A 22,789-nucleotide genomic window follows, 5' to 3' on the forward strand; every position below is an offset into this window, starting at 1 on the left:
AAAGAAATTAGAATAAATAAATGCAGATTATTAAAACTACTGTATATACATATACAATGTGATTGCGCAAAATAAACTGTCCTATATTTCAGTATGGAGTAGAAACTGTCCCTGAATCTGCTGGTTTGGGTATAGATCTTGCTGTACCATGGGAAGGGTGTATGGGTGGGGTGGCTGGGATCAGTGAGGGTCTTCTGAGCCTTCCTCTTACAGCGCTGTGAGTGATGTTTTTAACGAACACCTTTTTATTTAGTGTAATGCACAAACACACCAACAGAGGGCAGTAATATCCCTTCAACATACATTGTAAAATTGCTATTACAACAGTGAGTAGAGGTCCTAGATGGCTGGCAGTTCAGAGCTGCTGATACTCTGTGCTGATCTGACCACCCTCCACAGCTGCCATATCAGCTTATGATACAGCCAGACAGAATACTGTCGATGCTGCATTGATAGAATTTGGTGTGTATTTTGGGATGAATGGCAAACCTGATGTTAATCCACAGGAACCTGAAGCATCTGACATCTCTGTCCCCTCAATATAAATGGGGATTTGCCTCTGCCGTGCAGTCTGTTGTTATCCCGATACCATGATGTCAGGGTTCTTACCTCTGCTCTGTAAGCAGACTCACTGATGGTGGCTGATTTAATGATTTATAGTGTTGAAAGCAGACTACAGATAAAAACAGTGAGAAGCTGAAAATGTCTGTGAAAACAGATGCCAGTTAGTGAGCACATGCTTTGACAGTATGACCTGGGATGTTACCTGGTCCAGAAACCTTATATTCAATTCAATCTCATCAAGGCACTTTATAAGGTAGACCCTACAATAATACATACAGAGAAAACGAACAATCATATTACCCTCTATGAGGAACTGCTTTGGCAACAGTGGAACCCACCCATGTTTTAATTCATGTTGTGGTTGACCAGTAAATACATATTTACTGGTCTCTGGAATATGTGTCACTCTGTATATTATCCTCCACTTTGCTCAATGCAGTGAGAAACTGTTACTGCCCGGTGCAAGTGATAGAAAAGAATGAGTTTCAGAGTGCAGCACACACAACATCATTAGTGAACTTATTTCTGTTTAAAATGAGCTCATTAGTCAAGAGATAACACGGATCCACCACTCTGTGTGCCCACTACCCAAGGAGACACTCTTGACCCTGAGTGCTGCAGGAATGTGGAATATCACTCCTCTGGTGGTGAAGGAACTGGAGGTAGAGAAGGAAATGAACCAGTATATCACTGAAGCTATTTGGGAGCTTTCACCAGAGTCACAAGGTCACATTTGAAACTCTTAGAAATATGGTATCTAACAGATACTTACTCTGGATGGCAGGGTCTTGGCCTCCAGTAAGACTTGAAGAGTTGTTCCATGTGGATATTAAATAAATACGTAGGACTGATTTCTTCCTTTGGTGCACTAGTCTGCTGATTATCTCTTGATAATGTCACCCTTTCAAATACAAATCAGTCCCAATAGTGAATCCTATATTTATTAGCATAGAAAAGAGAAATTACAGAGTAATATTACAATCAAGAAACATGGAACCGATGTTTGATTATGTGCCTCCATAGGTTCCTTACCATGGTCCAGACATTTGCATGTTACCAATTCTAAATTGTCCATAGTCCTGAATGGTTGTATGTCTTTCTGGCAACCTGTCTATGGGGCTAGAACAATGCCGTCTTAAAATGAAACTGAAAAAAAAAATTACAGGTTCAAACAGTGATGTCTTTTTCTCAAGTGAAACTGAACTTGTCCAGTCTGGGAAAACACAGGTTACCCGTGGAATGTCCTTTTATCAAAAAACATTTGTTGACTTTTCACCACTATTTGTCCCGCTAGAAGCTAAACATGTACAGACATGTTTGGACATGAGCCCATTCATGCTCCCCTCCAGACCCGTCACGTTTGCTAGTTCCTTGTTAATGAAACTGAATATTTTGTGGTGCTTAAGGTTTGAGACAATAGTGATATATTGAGTTTGATGTAATCTTTAAAACATAGTTGTTTAATTAAGAGACAATTTATTATTTAATTCTGTTTTATCATGTGTGACAATTATTTTGGTCTTCAGTGTGAGTTTATACAAAGTGGAAATATTTTGTTAAAGATGATCTGGATGGATGATATTTAATGTTGCTTTATCCTGGCACTATAGAAAATAAAGCCTTATGGGAGTATAACTATTTAAGTTAGACAATGTTGCTGTTGTGGAGTGGAAGACCTATGCAGTGAAGTTTTTCTGTCTGTATGGAAAAAAGGAGACGAGGACACTTGGAATGTATCCTTTACCAAAATAAAAATCTTATGGCCACCATTTCTTCTGTGAAAAGCTCGACATGCACGGACATTAATATATACACTCCCCTCAGAACTGGCATGTTTGCTCGTTCGTGTCCTTGATAACTAAACTCAGAATTTTATGAATCTAAATGTTTAGAGACACTGGTGAGGTACTGACCTATGTGTTTCTTTGAAATGTAGACGTTTAATTCTAGGCTACATCTCCTATTGAGTCTGTTTGTCATATGAATAAGAATCAGAATACTTTATTGATCCCTAGGGGAAATTATGTTGGTTACGGTGCTCCAGTATAAACAGTAAAAAAGAAAGTAAGAAAAAGTAAGTAGGGCTGGGCAATATGGCCTAAAATCCATATTGCCGTATAATTTGAAGCATGTGCGGTAACAATATATATCGCGATATATTATTTTCTTCTGTATACCGTATTTTCTGCACTATAAAGCACACTTAAAATCCTTTAATTTTCTCAAAAATCGTCAGTACGCCTTATAATCCGGCGTACCTTATGTATGAATTCTGGTTGTGCTTACTAACCTCAAACAGATTTTATGTGGTACACGGCGCTAAAAAATCTGTCAAAAATGTTTTAGTATGACTTTGGTAAGCTACCAAGCCGCACTACTTGATGGACTGTCAGAGCGTTATAACTATCGTAGTCAGGAGCCTCGCAGAGTAACCTGGGTACAAAACTCCGTCCCTTCAGGTCCCAAAGTCAAACGAACACTGCGACACACTGAGAGTTAAAAACTGTCTAAATTCTTTCATCTTTAATAACATTGCTGCTTTACCAGGTGTAACAATTAAGTTTGCCATCCAGGCATCAATGAAAACACAATTTATTACATTTAACAGAGTTAAACTTGTACCATATAAGGAGTTGTTTGTGTTGAAACTGTGTGACGTGTGAAGTACCAAAATAACACCATATCAGACACATATTGAGCTTCTAATGTTAGAGTTTCTGCAACTGGCTTTGGGCTGTGCAGTAGTGATGGGATTTCCGGCTCTTTTTAGAGATCCGCTCTTTCGGTTCGGCTCACTAAAAAGAGCCGGCTCTTTCGGCTCCGAACCGGCTCTTTAGGTTCTTTTGTTGCTTTAATTAATTTATTATTAACAATACTATAAAATTGTGCACAAAAGGAATTACTAACGTAAAAAAAAGTGGTTTTATTTATATATGTTTATATATAAATATAAAACACATTTCTAGCATGAACTGAACTTCCAAAGCAGAGCTACTAGATCACTTAAATTACACAATTGAAAGCATGTGTGTATTGTTTGTGTATTTATACACAGGCACTCATATATATTCAAATAATTTAAAAAAAAGTTCATTTACCTGTTATTACCACACACCTAATCCGGTCGTTGGTACTTGCTGGCTTGTGTGGCCACAAGATAACAAAAGCTCCACACTGCGCCCAGCATCCTGGAGCACTTCTGTTGTCTTTTGTACGTGTTTTGAGTTTTTATGTGCTTCTGAGTTTTATGTGCTTCTGAGTTTTTACGTGTTTTTACATGTTTTGGAGTTTGTACGTGCTTTGTCTGTAGGGGCCACCGTAAATATACTTTTATTTATTCACTCCACAAAAAATGTAATAAATAAATCATATAATACAAAAATCAACTATTCACATTTCAACTTTTAACTATTTAAATTTTCTGCTTTTTCCTTTTACAAATTTAAAGTGAAACAACACAAAACACTGCAAACCACAACACAATTAAATATAAATTATAATATGAAAACAAAAAGAAGATGCATATTCTCTGTCATATGGGCCTGCATGAATAAACTTTCTGAATCCTTTATCATCTGCAACTGAAAATAGTTGTGGATGATTACTATACCTTTCTAATGTGACGTTGTCCCTGGCTCTCTCTCTCCCTCTGGCTCTGTTCCTGTGCTACTGCGAGTGTAACTACCGCCCCTCCCCCCTCTGCCCAGCATAAAGCACAAGACTCGCGTGCAGAGTGAAGCGGGAAAAAAGTGCGAGAGAGAGGCTGAGAGAAAGAAAAGAGAAAAACCAACCCCCCCCCCCCCCCCCCCCCAAAAAAAAAAACCACGTGACGGCTCGCGATAAGGAGCCTGCTCGCGTCGTTCACTTCAAAGAGTCGGATCTCAGAGCCATTTCATTCGCGAATGACCCATCACTACTGTGCAGGGCTCTCTCTTCCGGAAGATGATTGAATAAAAAATTATAAATGTTTTGACCACTCCTGGGTCAGGCAACACTATAGATCAACTTACCTCAGAATATATAAAACATATAAACAGTTACAGCAATATGATGCAACAAACACAGCAGCTACTGATCCAAAATACTCAAAGCTTCATAGAACTGAAACCAACATTTATTTTTAGCTCCATTCTGCTGCTGATACATACTTTAGGTTTCTGAATATTACACTTGTTGCTGCCTTTCATAGTGTGTAACTTGAAGGCCCTGAGTACTTTCTCCCACACTGGAAACACTGGGATGATACAATTATTTGAACATTACCTAATAAGACTGATTCAGGACAGACAGTTAGTTATTTTAAACTTTCCTAGCACTCCTTCACAAACAGGGAACAGTCTGTCTATTCTCTCCATCTGTCAGCTGCTGCTGGCTCTTCCTCCTCCTCTTCCTCACACACTGCTGAGTTTGTCCTGGTGGATCATCAGGGGTGCAAAGCCTCACAGATGATGTGCAGCAGTGGGTCCCTCAGTCTGTCCTCACTCTGGACACTTGCAGTCGTCACACATGGAAATCAAATGTGTGATAAGCTGCAGGATTCAAACACAAATGTAACTTATAAACACATGTTCATACTTTTATTCCACAATCAGAGAGAAAGAAACAGAGAGAGAGTGCAGGACAGACAGACAGGTGACAGTCTCAGGTGTACACACTGCTACACAACAGCACAAGAGACGGAGGATTTAGTGTTTGTGTTATTACGAGACAAGAAGAGTTCCAGATGGTACAGTGGACACACGTGTGACTCCTGTGATTAAAGCATCTTTCTTTCAGCTTAACGAGTGAACCGTCAGCTCGTTCAAACACACGTTAAAGTCCGTTTGGCTCGACACCACCGAACAGAGGCAGCAATATAACACAGCTAACATTAACAGTGCAGTGAATCCTGCTTGTGCCGTGATATTCAGGACTGCAAACCGAGCAGCATCACTGACTTTCAGCTTGTTGTGTTTGTGGATATATGACTGACTTTAATTATCCATGAAATCATCACATTCTCTGTAAGATTAAGGTCGACTACATATACAGTCAGCCACCGATTGTGCAAGTTCCCCCACCTAAAATGATGACAGAGGTCAGTAATTTGCACCAGAGGTACACTTCAACTGTGAGAGACAGAATGTGAAAAAAAAAAATCCATGAATCCACATGGTAGGATTTGTAAAGAATTTATTCGTAAATCAGGGTGGAAAATAAGTATTTGGTCAATAACAAAAATACAACTCAATACTTTGTAACATAACCTTTGTTGGCAATAACAGAGGTCAAACGTTTACTATAGGTCTTTACCAGGTTTGCACACACAGTAGCTGGTATTTTGGCCCATTCCTCCATGCAGATCTTCTCGAGAGCAGTGATGTTTTGGGGCTGTCGCTGAGCAACACGGACTTTCAACTCCCGCCACAGATTTTCTATGGGGTTGAGGTCTGGAGACTGGCTAGGCCACTCCAGGACTTTCAAATGCTTCTTACGGAGCCACTCCTTTGTTGCCCGGGCGGTGTGTTTTGGATCATTGTCATGTTGGAAGACCCAGCCTCGTTTCATCTTCAAAGTTCTCACTGATGGAAGGAGGTTTTGGCTCAAAATCTCACGATACATGGCCCCATCCATTCTGTCCTTAACACGGATCAGTCGTCCTGTCCCCTTGGCAGAAAAACAGCCCCATAGCATGATGTTTCCACCCCCATGCTTCACAGTAGGTATGGTGTTCTTGGGATGCAACTCAGTATTCTTCGTCCTCCAAACACGACGAGTTGAGTTCATACCAAAAAGTTCTACTTTGGTTTCATCTGACCACATGACATTCTCCCAATCCTCTGCTGTATCATCCATGTGCTCTCTGGCAAACTTCAGACGGGCCTGGACATGCACTGGCTTCAGCAGCGGAACACGTCTGGCACTGCGGGATTTGATTCCCTGCCGTTGTAGTGTGTTACTGATGGTGACCTTTGTTACTTTGGTCCCAGCTCTCTGCAGGTCATTCACCAGGTCCCCCCGTGTGGTTCTGGGATCTTTGCTCACCGTTCTCATGATCATTTTGACCCCACGGGATGAGATCTTGCGTGGAGCCCCAGATCGTGGGAGATTATCAGTGGTCTTGTATGTCTTCCATTTTCTGATGATTGCTCCCACAGTTGATTTTTTCACACCAAGCTGCTTGCCTATTGTAGATTCACTCTTCCCAGTCTGGTGCAGGTCTACAATACTTTTCCTGGTGTCCTTCGAAAGCTCTTTGGTCTTGGCCATGGCGGAGTTTGGAGTCTGACTGTTTGAGGCTGTGGACAGGTGTCTTTTATACAGATGATGAGTTCAAACAGGTGCCATTCATACAGGTAACGAGTGAGGGACAGGAAAGCTTCTTACAGAAGACGTTACAGGTCTGTGAGAGCCAGAGATTTTCCTTGTTTGAGGTGACCAAATACTTATTTTCCACCCTGATTTACGAATAAATTCTTTACAAATCCTACCATGTGGATTCATGGATTTTTTGTCACATTCTGTCTCTCACAGTTGAAGTGTACCTCTGGTGCAAATTACTGACCTCTGTCATCATTTTAAGTGGGGGAACTTGCACAATCGGTGGCTGACTAAATACTTTTTTGCCCCACTGTATATATTTTGAAGTAGAGGCTTTAAAACCAAGTTAACGCTGAAAGTACAAACATCACTAATGTCACATAACTTTGCCGACATGTGGCCAACAGTAATGATTTAATGTTCTTCGCTATTAAACATTTGCACATAAATAAGTGACATAATATTCAGTACTTACTTTTGACAGTTCACTCTTCAGCCGCTCCCTTCTGCCTTCTGCCGTATTTTGCGGCAAAATTATCCACACCCACCGCCGCGCTATGAATTGTGGGATATATGGGACCACGAAGCGTGCACTGGACCACGCTTGATATTTGGGGAAATCAACGGCGCATTTGGAGTATGCATTTGAAGTACACTTCGAATTGGGACTGCCCTTGTTGCGTGGCGGTGACGTAATCGCACTCAAAATGCGTACTTCAAGCGTGCGGTCTCTTAATTGGGACACAGCCTGGGAGACAGCTTTATCCATCAGGTGTCAGGATGCTGAATTATCTCCCTGGCCTGTCCCTCTCAACTATCACACACACATGAACTCATCTCCCTTTTTTTTTTTTTTTTTTTAAACTGAGGTCACAACTGTCACGTCACAGTTCATTCATCTCACCCCTCAAACAACCCATTACATGCATATGAACTCTTGCCAACAAACACTGTTGTGTATATCCATCCATCCATTTGCTTCTGCTTATCCTTTCCAGGGCTGTGGGGGGTGCTGGAGAGACTGCTCTCCTAAAGGTTTTAAATGATCTTAGATGTAACTGGGACTCCCAAAAGCTCTCAGTCCTGGTGCTACTGGATCTGAGCGCAGCCTTTGATACAGTAGACCACACTATTCTTTTAAACAGACTGAAACACATGGTGGGCGTCTCTGGTGCTGTACACAGCTGGTTCACTTCCTATCTCTCTGACAGAACTTTTATGGTGAGTATGGATACATGCTCCTCTAAGATCCATAAAATGACATGTGGTGTCCCTCAAGGGTCGGTTCTAGGCCCTGTACTTTTTAATTTGTATATGCTCCCTCTCGGCAGTGTCATCAGGAGGCATGGAGTGAACGTCCACAGTTACGCTGATGACACTCAGCTGTACACCTCCGTGTCTCCTGATGACACCGGACCAGTGGATGCCCTTTTTAACTGTATTCTAGATATAAGATCTTGGATGGCAGAAAACTTTTTACAGCTTAACCAGGACAAGACTGAAGTTTTAATCGTCGGTCCTGAGGCTCAGAGAGAGAAACTCTTGTCTAAATTAGAGGCATTTTCGCTATGTCCTTCGCTACCAGTGAAAAACCTGGGTGTTATTTTTGACTCTGAGCTTGGTTTTATCCCACATATTAAACATGTAACCAAAATTGGATTTTATCATCTAAAAAATATAGCCAGAGTCCGCCCTATTCTCTCTCGGGCCAACACGGAGATGCTGATGCATGCTTTTATTACCAGTCGCATTGATTACATTGATGCCCTGCTCTCTGGTCTTCCTAAGAAGAATATTTCACCTTTACAACTTTTACAAAACTCTGCAGCTCGTGTGCTGATGAAGACCAGAGGGCGGGCCCACATTACACCGGTTTTAGAATCGCTGCACTGGCTCCCCGTGTGTTTCAGGATCGATTTTAAAGTTCTTTTATTGGTTTTCAAATGTCTTAATGGTCTTGGGCCTTCTTATCTCTCAGATCTGCTTTTACCATACGAACCCTCGCGGACCCTGAGGTCCTCTGGTACTGGCCTTTTGATTGTTCCTAAAGTCAGGACACATACTCACGGAGAGGCAGCTTTTCAGTGGTACGGTCCTCGTCTGTGGAACAGCCTGCCGGAGGAGCTCAGGGCTGCAGAGAACGTACATGTTTTTAAGAACAGGCTCAAGACCACCTTTTTAATTTAGCTTTCACCTAACGTTTATTTATTTTATGCTTATTTATTATATCTTGTTATTCTATTTACATTATTAATTTAGGTTTTACCTAATATTTATTGATATTTTTCTTATTCTTTTTTTTTAACTTCTTACGCTATTTATATTTATATTGCATCCCATTCTTATTTATTTTATCTTTTTATCCTGTATATATTCTTATTGCATCATATGTCCAGTGTTTCCTAGGAGGGGGCTCTCTGCACCGGGGCTGTGATCGACCGTGGCTGCTGGGTCTCTGGGGGTCCTCTCAGCCTGGCTGGGGGGCTCCTTTGCCTCCCTCCTGCTGTGTGCCCAGCCTGGAGGCTGCGGTCTGTGACCGGCTCCCGGTGCAGACGGCTCCCTGTTATAGTGTTTCCTCACTTGGCTCATGTGTGCCCAGTCCAATTTTACTCTTTAAGTGTGTGTACCATGCACTTTGTGCTACATTTTTGTATGAAAAGTGTTTTATGAATAAAGTTTGATTGATTGATTGATTGATTGATTGATTGATTGATTGATTGATTGGAGCCTATCCCAGCTGTCTTAGGGCGAGAGGCAGGGTACACCCTGGACAGGTCGCCAATCTGTCGCAGGGCCAACACACAGGGACAGACAACCATTCGCACTCTCATTCACTCACGCATTCACTCACGCATTCACACCTATGGGCAATTTGGATTAACCAATTAACCTATCCCCACAAGCTGTTGTGTATATAAGATTTTTAATTTTAATTTTATTCTTTCTTTCTTTTCTTTCCTGTTTACAATCTGTGCATATGGTTTAGAACAAGGTTTCATGTCTTCACATGTCAACATTTGAACTTTACTTCTTCCCGAGCCAGTCTGAGCAGTCAAACTACATAATTTTAAACCAGCACATGAAGGTGTGGCCCTCTCACACTCTTCAGGTAGAGTCCCTCCTCGTTCCAGGAAGCAGCTCACCTGTGTGTCTGTGATTAGTGTCCTGGTGTGGAGTGGAGCTTGTTGTTGTGTCTCTGTTTAAAGAAACTGTAAGTTTGCTTTGTTTCCTCCTTTAACAGTTTGTCTTTCGCACACAAACTTTACTGTTTGTTTCTGCTATGTGATGTTTGGACCAGATGTTCATCTCTTATTTCAGGAAATACTATGATCACTCTCGTGTTTGAAGAAAAATCCACATGATTATAGATTATTGATTGTGCAACTCTGCACTGAAATATTTGTTACTCTGATGAACAGTTTTAACTGATCTCCTGAGCCCCAATGCACCCAGTACCGGGGGCAAATGGGGTGAACTGCCGTTTAACTCTCCACAACGTCAAGTCTTTTATGCAAATTTCGACATGTGTGGTATCCACAGAAACCTCAGAATCTTAGCATAAAGCTCATAAAAACAATTTCTACAAGCAAAAACAAGCAACAATTAAAAGAGGAGTCATGCAATTGCGCAAAAGTTCTCTAAATACAAACGGAGCGACAAACTAACCCGCCCTCATGTAAACAGGTAAACAATGCCCGGTTAGCAAGCAGAGCTGTAATTTTCAACAGACTCAGATCATTATTCACTGAATGTTTAGAACCACTACCATCAAGAATGACCATTTTAAGACCAGTGACAGACATGTGACTGGATTGCAAAAAGCAGAAACAAATCTACCTTCTAGTACCAGGTAAGATGGACATTTCCTTGGGGTTCCGTTGGTGCTGAATTCTGCTTCCTGATAAAAAGAAGCCTTTTTCTGACATTGCGTAGACACTCCTCCAGAAATAAATTTGCTGGCCTATGAGTTCTGCAAGGGCTGAACCACACATCCCGTAATTTTTAAACAAATGAAAGAGGTCAGTAAAGTAAGATTTTCAGGGTTTTTATCGGTTTTCAGCGTTATTTTGTTATCGTTTTGATCGTTAACTCGGTTTTCCTGGGTCTTTTCACGTGGGTTATGTGTAGAGGCTAAGCCTACGCTTGAAGCCACTGAGGTGGTCGTTAACGGGGGTGACGCGATGTCACTGGTATGCATGAATTAAGTTAACAGTCCAATAAATCTAGCAGTATGTATCTTGTCCTTTTTTGGTCTTTATTCCGTATCGACTTAGCATAACAGCGCAACGGTCACAAACTGTTTGCCTTCTTAATGACACACCTGACGCCGATTACGTGCGTCTACCTTAAATACCTTTACATTACATAATCAAAACAGAAAAAGGTGACCTCTAGTGACCACATAAGGTATTAACCCAAGAATGGCTCCTACATTATGAATAAATCTTCTTTTTTTTGGTACCGGTACTAGTTTTATTTTGTTGTATTTATCCGCGACACATTAAAGGCCGGTCCGTCAAAATATTGTCGGGCATAAACCGGTCCGTGGCGCAAAAAAGGTTGGAGACCGCTGACTTAGATGACTGACATAATGTGTATACATCTTTTAAAATTATGGAAATTGAGGACATACAAACCGTATATTTATTTTTATAATCACAATGACATTCAGTATACTGATTGAAAAACTGACCAGCATTCAGGTTTAATTGAAGTGTAGATATTTACATATCCTGTACCACGGCAGTCCTTTAAACATAGACACTGATCTACTATTGATGATGCCAAAACTTTATTCTTGACTCTTATTGGCTTTATTCCTAAAGTTGGGCTGCAAGCAAAAACAGTTGAATCCAATAAAATTGGACAAACAAAAACTTTACTTTTCTATAGATTTCTTGTAAAATAAACAAATACAAAGACCAGAAGCTTTGAAAAAAAAAAATAAACCAAACATCTTTGACTGGCCCCGTTTGTTTACATCACCCCAGTGCACACACTTTAGGAGCTGCCAATGGAGTTATTTTACTTGGGCCAGCACAGCGCAATGTCCCTGACGTTCTGACCAAGAAGCCCAAATGTCTCACACACACACATACACACACGCAGGCACACACACGCAGGCACACACACACACACACACACACACACACACACACACACACACACACACACACACACACACACCACCACCACCACCACCACCACCACCACCACCACCACCACCACCACCACTAACAACAACAAAAAAAACCCTTATAACCAGTGTTGGGTAAGTTACTTTAAAATAGTAACTTAGTTACATTACTAGTTACTTCTCTCAAAAGTAACTCAGTTACTTCAAGTTACTCGTTACTTTCCAAAGTAACTAGTTACTTTGAAAGTAACTTTGGTTTTACTCAGAATTCTCTTGTTAATGTGTTGCTTCCATAACTTTGCCAGTCTTCTAGCTTGCTTACTTGCCACAAGTGCACTGTGCCACCTACCAATAGAAAGGAAAAGATAATGTGCATATTTCCACGAGAGAAATCCCACGCCTGGACCGTCATTGACTGCTGCCATGATTCTAGCCTACGTCACAGCGTCATGTGCGCCTTTTACATCCAACACAAAAACTGCAGTCGTGGTGCTTTGATTGTACTCAGAACTCGGAAATTCTGCATTCTGAATAAGAAGATGTAGGTAACACCAGACTGCAGATGAGCTGCATACAGGGCTGGACTGGGACAGAAAATTGGCCCGGGCGTTTTGACTAGAGACCGGCCCACCATTATTGGAAAAATCATAAAGCCTTTGAATGAAAATAAACACTGTTGTGACAGTGATGTACACTGTTCTGATGGTATATATGTATCAATCTATCAATCGTTTGTTGTAAGATTCAGATAATTATTTATTAAAAACTAGACATTTTAAAACGGAATAAGAAAGAAAAGTATTTCTTTGTGCCCCCTTTCCCTGTTAATGCCCTACCTTGCCCCCCTGGCAAAACTTTGCTAGACCCGCCCCTGCACAGTTACCAGCTGTCAGCTACCTAAAAAGGATCCTGGGGTTATTTGTCTTTCAGAAACAGTTCATAACTTCCCTTCAACTCATTCATGTCACCTAAAAGGTAAACCTGTTTCTCCATCACAGCTCTGATGATTCAGTAAGGACATCTCCTGGTTTCATCTTCATGTTTCCCTCTCACCACATATCCAAACCATATCATGACCAGCAGGTTTACAGCTGTGGCTCCAGCAAACATCAGCTGATACTAGAAATTAATATTAAATAAATTCTAACAACAGCTGATCAAGCTTAAACGTGCTGCTGTTGTTTAGCGCGACATCCGCTGGTTTCCTCTTTCGGCGCAAAGTGAGCGATAAACAAACAAGAGAGCCGATCAGCTGATCACTGATCAGTTTTCATGATTGAAGTAGAAACAGGAGAGGGAGGGGGGAGAATGAGAGAAGAAGAGGCAGCTGTGCAGCAAAGACACAGAATAACTCCAGCGTAATATTTTCGCGTAATATTTTCTCTGAATACCAGACGGGACGTTTGGCAACTCTAATAACTTATGAACAAAATAAAGTTCAACATCATTAACTTCATAGCACCCACCCAGCTGTATAGAAACTCCGTCATGCTAGCTAGCACGCAGTACGGAAAAAGTCAGAATAACGAAAATAAACTCCACCTAAACTTGGTTTATATCTGACCCAGAGAGACTGCAGGTCATAACTTCTTACCTGAAGTTCAGTTCACACTTGGACCGGCGGCCGCCTCGGGTCTCTTTTCCTTCTGCGTCCCTTTTCCTTCATCCACCTGCTGGCCTCCACCACTTGCTAATGTTACTGAATCTGTGGAAGCTCCGCGATAGCCACCACACGAAGTAACGAGTAACGAGCCTATCTAAATCCCAGTAACGACTAACGCGTTCCTGATTTTGGCATAATAACTAGTTACCGTGCTCGTTACCACAATAATAACGTAGTTACTGTAACGCGTTACTTAATAACGTGTTAGTCCCAACACTGCTTATAACTGATTCAGTTTATGTACAAGAAATACTCACTTTTCTCTATAGCGCTCCATTAAGTGTAAAATAAGTATCCAGATCCTCCATCTTTCATTTATGGATAAGTGCTGGTGTTCTTCAAGACTGGCAACCAAAGATATCCCCCTCAGGTGAACCTCATGGATGTTCTAAAGTTAAATAATTAAATTGAAAACATTTTTAATGTTAATTTTAGAATATTGAACCTACTTGTGATGGCTGCAGTTCCAGCCACACAGTGCTAATATCTACGAAACATCAGTGTTACAATAGAGGCTTAACCATAACTCTAAACTTACATTTTCCTTTCTTTAAATATAAATTTAATTTACAGGCTAATAAAAAACTTGTTTTGGTTTAGTATTAATATACTCATACAATCACATAATACTCTATCCTGAAATACAGTGGGGCAAAAAAAGTATTTAGTCAGCCACCGATTGTGCAAGTTCCCCCACCTAAAATGATGACAGAGGTCAGTAATTTGCACCAGAGGTACACTTCAACTGTGAGAGACAGAATGTGAAAAAAAATCCATGAATTCACATGGTAGGATTTGTAAAGAATTTATTCTTAAATCAGGGTGGAAAATAAGTATTTGGTCAATAACAAAAATACAACTCAATACTTTGTAACATAACCTTTGTTGGCAATAACAGAGGTCAAACGTTTACTATAGGTCTTTACCAGGTTTGCACACACAGTAGCTGGTATTTTGGCCCATTCCTCCATGCAGATCTTCTCGAGAGCAGTGATGTTTTGGGGCTGTCGCTGAGCAACACGGACTTTCAACTCCCGCCACAGATTTTCTATGGGGTTGAGGTCTGGAGACTGGCTAGGCCACTCCAGGACTTTCAAATGCTTCTTACGGAGCCACTCCTTTGTTGCCCGGGCGGTGTGTTTTGGATCATTGTCATGTTGGAAGACCCAGCCTCGTTTCATCTTCAAAGTTCTCACTGATGGAAGGAGGTTTTGGCTCAAAATCTCCCGATACATGGCCCCATTCATTCTGTCCTTAACACGGATCAGTCGTCCTGTCCCCTTGGCAGAAAAACAGCCCCATAGCATGATGTTTCCACCCCCATGCTTCACAGTAGGTATGGTGTTCTTGGGATGCAACTCAGTATTCTTCTTCCTCCAAACACGACGAGTTGAGTTTATACCAAAAAGTTCTACTTTGGTTTCATCTGACCACATGACATTCTCCCAATCCTCTGCTGTATCATCCATGTGCTCTGTGGCAAACTTCAGACGGGCCTGGACATGCACTGGCTTCAGCAGCGGAACACGTCTGGCACTGCGGGATTTGATTCCCTGCCGTTGTAGTGTGTTACTGATGGTGACCTTTGTTACTTTGGTCCCAGCTCTCTGCAGGTCATTCACCAGGTCCCCCCGTGTGGTTCTGGGATCTTTGCTCACCGTTCTCATGATCATTTTGACCCCACGGGATGAGATCTTGCGTGGAGCCCCAGATCATGGGAGATTATCAGTGGTCTTGTATGCCTTCTACAATACTTTTCCTGGTGTCCTTCGAAAGCTCTTTGGTCTTGGCCATGGCGGAGTTTGGAGTCTGACTGTTTGAGGCTGTGGACAGGTGTCTTTTATACAGATGATGAGTTCAAACAGGTGCCATTCATACAGGTAACGAGTGAGGGACAGGAAAGCTTCTTACAGAAGACGTTACAGGTCTGTGAGAGCCAGAGATTTTCCTTGTTTGAGGTGACCAAATACTTATTTTCCACCCTGATTTACCAATAAATTCTTTACAAATCCTACCATGTGGATTCATGGATTTTTTTTTCACATTCTGTCTCTCACAGTTGAAGTGTACCTCTGGTGCAAATTACTGACCTCTGTCATCATTTTAGGTGGGGGAACTTGCACAATCGGTGGCTGACTAAATACTTTTTTGCCCCACTGTAAGTGCGCACATTTTAGTTTACACTGTTATGTATGTATGATTTAATCTTTCTTTGTTTTCCGTGTTACTTCAGTGGCAGCTGCTCCCAGTCCCTTGGTCGATTAGCCAAGCGGTAGAAAATGGGTGGAGAAAGCCTATATGGAGACCTGCAAATTGGGTCATACGACAATTCTGGATCATGGGGGGGGTGGAATTTGTTATGTTAGTTTTAGTTGGTTTTTGTGTGTTCTACACCTTTCTGTGTTTTGTTTTTGTTGGCCGATCAGCTAAGTTTCCCTTTTTTTTTTGTTTAGGTAGGTTAGTTTGTTTGAGTTGGTAGTATTGTTTCTTGCCAGCTTTTCTAGCAACAAAGAGGTCTGTCACTTTGAACTCTTTTTATGGGCTCAAGTTTTTGAATTCTCTGTATAATTTTACAAAGATAGTTTTGGGGTAAAAAAAAGAAGAAACAAACTTTTTTTGCACTGCCTGACATTCCTTCACTGCTCGGTCCATCACAATACTCAAAAGTTAGCAAGGATAGCATTTCTCATTTTTAATCAGTAATTGTTATTTACTAGCTAGTCTTAAATGACTGTTCAGTACAGAAATGAAGCCCAACAATCATGTTTTACAGTCCTGTGGTCTCAGCCTCAGATGCTTATTAAATCACACAAAGCTCATGTAGAAACAAATGAACAAAATATGTTTTCCTTCATTTCTGTCAAACAAAGCTGTATGAAACATTTCCAGCTGTTAGTGTCATGGTTGCTAGGCAACCTATTTCACAAGCCTACAAGCCTCGCACTTCCGGCCTTAGCGGTCTTTGAGTACGCGGCCCTTGAGGACTGTTGAGGCTGTGTACTTTAAGGCTGCCGAACCTGAATTGGGATACAGCCATAGAGTAGCTAGCACTGCCTCCATCTGTGAAGAGCAGATTAGCTGTATACTGAGCAGGGTCCGAGTGCAGCCAACATTCTCACCCCCGGCCAGGTTAACCCTTTAACGACTTAGCCTTGTGTGTTGACTAAGAACCAAAGGGCTTAATACAAATGATATGTACAAGGCATTAAATTAGTGTTTTTTTATTTTACTTTGATTACATTTAAACTTTGGAGTGGCTGACCCTAAATATTGGGGGTGGCAGTATAAATACTCAACATGCTGTTGCCATCACTTTTTCATTAGTAGGAAGCAAGCTAAGTGCAGGGAAGTGCAGGGATGATTTAATCAGTTTGTTCTTAAGCAGCAGACATTCAGGTTTTCCTTGTCTTTATGTTGTGATGAACACTTTGACTCCTGCTGCCAGACTCTTAAGGTTTTATGTTTATTTTGTACTTTGTCTTCTTAATCAGTGGAATTTTCTTCTTTTACTGTTTGATGCTTTTAATCATTTTTAGTTGGTCAGTGTGTGGTTTATTGTGTTTCTTGCATAGCCTTCCATTGACATCTTTGGATTTTTTATTAAACATTTTGAAATGTTTTCAGTCTCAATGAAGGCCCGCTTAAAGTCATTTGAGTTAGTTGTGCTGAATTTGGCCACAAACCTCTGCTGGATAATGCCAGCAATATTGCGTTAAATATGTTTATATCTGCCCCTCAATAACTAAAGAATGTGTAAAGTGCAGAAACAAACCCTAATACTTGTGTTTAATCTATTTCAAATTGAGTTTTCAAAGAAGAAAAAAGTTGATTGGAACGAAGTTTGAATTACTTGGTTAATGTTCACAGACAGACACACACATACTCAGACATGAGGAAATGTTCAGTTAAACATTCCTTTGAGTTGAGGCATCACAGAAAGTAATGGAGCAGAACAGGACGTCAGACTGTTATTTAATATGTTCAAAACAACTATGTGTGATTTGGATTAATATGTAAATCAAACAAACCACTGATCTGTGTTAATGTTTATACAGTCCTGTTAAATAACATAATGATGCTTTTCAATGCTCAGGTGTGCTTCAAACTAAAACTATGCTGCATGCAGTTACATCTTTTTTCTAGTTTGATGATCTATAATCACATCCACATGATTATAGATTATTAAGTGACTGGAATCAAACAATTTGATGAACAAGTGATGTTTTATTAATTTATTTGTAATACAAACTGTTTTGTGTTTTTATTTCTCAGAAGGAAATGGTCATCTCTCTATTTGAAGTGATACAAAGCTGTATGCTGCCATTTCCTGTTGGTTGTTTTAAAATAAAATGACTAATGTTGGTAATGTTGGTTTGGTTTAGCTGCAGGGCAGATGTGACAAATGATGCTGCACAGTCTCAGTGTTCATGTGTCAGCCAGACAGTGTGAGAGAGAAAATTATGTTTTTTTTTATCAGTGTACAACCAAACTGCTTCAAAATTTACATTCACAGTGAAGCTTGACACAAAAAGCCTTTCCACATAAATAGCTTGTTGAAATTTCACTCAAAGAGCAGTGTTTATTCCTATAAGTGTTTTTTTTCCAGCATTTACTAGAATATTTTTAGCAAAAGTGTGTGTATTTCTACTGAAAGGTGATGTGTAGTTTTTCCACCTCTGGTCAGCGGTGTGTGTGTGTATGAAGCGTTGTCTGTCTCACACATGACACAAGGACACTTTGATGAACTCAGAAAGAACTGCCAGCCATGGGATATGTTTGAGAGCTTCACAAATGGTAAGATGTATATGTGACAGGACTGCAGTTGGGGACTTGAAATGTTTCTGTAACAGTGCCAGCTCAGGGCCAAGGCAAGAAGCCCAACTAGAAAGCCCGTCTTAAGTATTTCCAGATGTGAGCAGTTAGGCCACAGCGTGTGTAAACATAAATGTCGAGGAGTTTGTCCTTTGTCTTTATTCTGTTGCACAAACTGGACTAAATGTTCCTCATTGTCTCCCTCCTCAGCTAAACCCCCATTATAGCAGGTTGGCAACCTGTCCAGGGTGTACCCTACCTCTAGCCCTATGAATAGGCTCCAGCCCCCCCCCTAACCCTTAAAAGGATAAGCGAGAGAATGTATGGATGAATAATTTGTGTTTCCTCCGCAGGTGAAGGTAGAAGGTGTGTGTGAGCTGATGTGATTTCAGTAGCATGGATCAGTGTGAGGACAGAGAGGAGGGAGCCCCTCCCTCTAAAAGCACTCTGTGTGGGGAACATGAGAGCCAGACCAAAGCTCAGAGGTGAGACGACCATCTCTAACTGTCCATGACTCTTCTCCATGTCACAGCTCAGCACTCACATCACTGCTGCATCATTATTCACAGGAACCAGCCTGGACCTGAACCCACCTCTGTGTCCTTACACAGTGACTGGTCTAAAAAGGACCCCATTTGTTTTAATGTCCATCCTGTATCTGCTGCAGAGAGGTGAGCTGTTAGTAACGTGAACTCTTTTATATAACTGTTTGATGTTGCTGGATATAAACTGCAGTGCAAACACATCATTCCCTCAATCCCATTTAAACTGTATGTTAAACAGCAACAGGACGTAGGTGCTCTTGCAGTTTTCCCCATTGCTTGTCTTGAATCTTGCTGATGGGGTTCAGACCTATGCAGAATCGCAGTGGGGACAGACCGTCTCTTTCGTAAATTCCCATTTGCTGGTGTTTTGCCCCTCAGGTATTTCTGCCAATTACTTTCTGTATGTATTATTGTAAGGTCTACCTTACAATATAAAGTGCCTTGAGGCGACTGTTGTTGCGATTTGGCACTGTATAACTAAAATTGAAATTGAATTGAAATTTCTTTCTCCCCCTCATGTATGGAGCCATGTTTCGTTTCATCTTAGCCGCTGCGACACTTGGTTCAAGCCCAACAAGCTTCACCGAAGCTTCCATGGTGTGCTGAGGCAGGTCATTGGTCAATAGTTGTGATTGGTCCCTTCTGGGTATCCTTGGTGATCGGAACTGTCCAGCCTTCATTTAGCCACTCTGCGTGGCTCTTGTCAATTAGCATCAGGTTTGTTTGTGCAGCTCATGGAGTTTAGTCAGCTTCAGCCAGTAGGTGTGAATCATGTCAGGACCTGGTGCTGTCCAACTCTTCATACTGGATACTTTTTCATGGATTTCCGCCACTTTAATGGTTAAAGGATCTTGTTCAGGAAAGTTGCTGTGTTTTGCTCTTAGATCCACTAGCAGCTGACCTTTTTGGTTATGGGTTGCATCCTTTCTGATATGCTCATCTAGTATCATTCTGTCTCTAGCCTGAGTGGTGGAGCTATTTGCTAGAATTATATGCGCATTCCAATATTCCATAATCTCATCCTTTGTTATTCCAGTAGCCCACTTCCCATCAGTATTTCATGGTTCCTCAAGTTGTGATGCAGATGGATATCAGAGCAGATGTCCATAGCATGTGATCATCCCAAATTTTATGCAACAAAGCATCTTTTTACAAAGCACATACAAGCAGTTTACAACATAAACGCACAAAGCTAACTCAGTTTTTCACCAAAGTACTAGTCCTGATATCTGTCAGCATGTCTGTAGAGGAAACGCTTATTTCTTAAATCCAGCTTCACAGACAGTGTTAGGGCTCCATGGTCTAAATTGGCCTTTATGTATGCAATGTTTCATGCCTAGTTTAATGCTGACATTTAGAAATATGAACAAAATGGAAAACTAAAGACAGGAAGAGAATGGCTGGATAATTTGGTTTGTTTGGGATTTTTTTTTACATTTATTTATAGATTTTATTAAACTATTTGGATTTTTAAATCAAGAAAATAAACTTAAAGTATTTTTTTTCTTTTTTTCTATCAGGATCAATCTGATATCTGATCCCCATGAACCTGGCACCAGCTGTGTGTCCTTCAAGAGTGACCAATCAAAGGATTATATTCAAACATTTAAATCAGGCCTCTGTCCTCCTGCAGAGAGGTAATGTGTGTCTAAATGTTGTTGTGACTCAGTGTTTATGAATAAATCCTCCACCATGATCAATGTCAACTCAGCTCTTTTTCACACACATTTCTATTTTCATATGTGAAGCAGTGTGTGTTGGAGTGTTTCCACGAACACAGCAGTTAGAGTTTAAAGAATGGATGTGGGAGGAGGCGTTTCTTTAGTGAAGAAAAAATGTAGTTGTTGTAGTCCTCTATCATCCAGTTTCATTCTCATTGAGACGGGATTTACAGTTCTCTCGCAAATGGCATCAAAGCAAAACCTCCTCCATCCAAGCCTCACATAAAGAACAATGTCAAAACGGCTGAAATTTAAAAAATGGAGGGTATCTTTACACTGTCACCACATAATTATAACAAATTCTACAAAGATGAAAATTTTATAGTTTGTATTACTTTTGTATTACTCTGGATGTTGGTCCTGAGTTTTATTCCACCACCTAGCCGGGGTCTTTCTATGTGGAGTTTACATGTTCTCCCCATGTTTGGGTGAGTTCAGTTAGTGGTGTTAGGTAAGTTGGTCAATCTAAATTGCCCATAGGTCTGAATGTGAATGGTTGTCTGTGAATGGTGTTAGCCCAGCAACAAATTGGCGACCTGTCGAGGGTGCAGCCTGCCTCTATGGTAGCTGAAAAAGGCTACAGTCCCACATGACCCCTAAGCAGAAGAAAATGGATGGATGGATAATCTGGACATTTGTACAGATGGCTCTCTATTTAAAACCCAGCAGTTCTTTGCTCCAACAATATAGATTCTGATATCTTGTGAGAACTGCCCTAGCATTAGCATAGACACACTTTAGAAATTATTGCTTTTTTGTTACTATTATTATTATTATTTTTTATGTCAAGGACGAGCATCTTGACTAATTGGTTATGTTTATTATTATTCTTCATCTTCATGATGCCTCCACAGAGTGGACCAGCAGAGCTCAGAGCTTCCCAGTGGTCAGGCTGCCCAGCAGCATCAAACACAGCTGGACTCCATATTTATGGTCTGTACATATACAACAACTATTTTTGTTGGATGAGGAGGCAGGGGTATTTGACAGACCTCTGCCTCCTCTAAACTGCATGACATAATTATAGTTCATGCAAATACATGTCAAATGCTGGCTCTGTTTGTAGGGCCCAGTAAACTATTAGCTAAAAATTAGCTTCTTTCTAGCTAATTAGTAAGAATTATAGAAAAAAATATTTCTTGGTGTTTCATGAAATGTCTTCATCAAGTTTTTAAAAGAAGTCAAGGTTTGGATTTCATTAGGACTCTGGATATTACACATAATTGAATTGCTTTCTATGAATTTAGCCTTTACTGTGAACAATTGGTTGTAAAACAGAGGTTGCAAAAATGTTCAAGCCAGTGGTTGCATCAGGGTGTAATTAACATGTGGCAGAGGTGAGATGTCACATAACCTTGACATTAGCTGAATATCATATCTTTCATTTAAGAGCTCATATTTCCTTATTATATCAACCAATTCACTCGCAAACTGCACGTTTACTTTTGGTTCCTAAAGTTTCTAACAATAGAATGAGATGAATAATTCTGAAGATCCTCTCCTGTTAAATCAGAGACCAGTTTGGTTTCAATAGAAAGACACCTGTCTTTTAAGGCTTCCAACTTTCATTTGTCCTTGTAGTTACGGTCAGTGGTGAGCTTAAGCTGAGAAACTTCTGATGATGCTTCTCTTTTCTAAGCTTCTCTCTGCACTCTCATTTATACAAATACTTCGTTTCTCTGTTCCACCTCTTGTCACTTGCATTTTGCTCTGTTGTCTCTCAGTATCTATGGCCCACCTCTCCACCCTCATTCATGAAGTATTCCATTGCAGGTCTTGGAAGACAAAATGATCACTTTTGTAAAAGAAGAACTTAAAAAGATACAGAAGGTTCTGAATCCAGATTACGCAGAATGCTCACAGAGTCAAACGGAGAATAACCAGGCATTCAAGGGTGAGGAAGAATGCCATAAGGACAGTAGAGAATCATTAGTAAACATCATACTGAACTTCCTGAGGAGAATGAAGCAGGAGGAGTTGGCTGATGAAGTGCAGAGCAGTAAGAGGATTTCTCAAATGATTTAAGCTGCTAGATAAACTGGGGTTC

At 40.7% G+C, this 22,789-nt stretch overlaps 1 protein-coding gene across 3 annotated transcripts in view; it reads left to right on the top strand.

The window, feature by feature from the left end:
• LOC146634784 (neoverrucotoxin subunit beta-like) overlaps nucleotides 1-22,789 on the top strand; it is a 368,566-nt gene that overhangs the window by 339,498 nt on the left and 6,279 nt on the right. Inside the window, exons 1-4 of one of the 3 annotated variants that reach the window (XM_085378417.1) lie at nucleotides 18,864-18,961; nucleotides 19,046-19,147; nucleotides 21,597-21,675; nucleotides 22,516-22,741. In XM_085378417.1, coding sequence (XP_085234543.1) covers nucleotides 18,873-18,961; nucleotides 19,046-19,147; nucleotides 21,597-21,675; nucleotides 22,516-22,741 — 496 coding nt within the window. In that variant the 5' untranslated portion in view covers nucleotides 18,864-18,872. Of the gene's footprint in view, nucleotides 18,962-19,045; nucleotides 19,148-21,596; nucleotides 21,676-22,515; nucleotides 22,755-22,789 lie in introns of those variants that run through there. The other 2 variants (XM_085378403.1, XM_085378411.1) reach the window with 2 other exon arrangements.

Source organism: Diplotaxodon limnothrissa, linkage group LG3 (genome assembly GCF_057381915.1).
Source record: "Diplotaxodon limnothrissa isolate DT_005_m linkage group LG3, D_limnothrissa_male_GT1.1, whole genome shotgun sequence".
Classification (NCBI taxonomy): Eukaryota; Metazoa; Chordata; class Actinopteri; order Cichliformes; family Cichlidae; genus Diplotaxodon; species Diplotaxodon limnothrissa.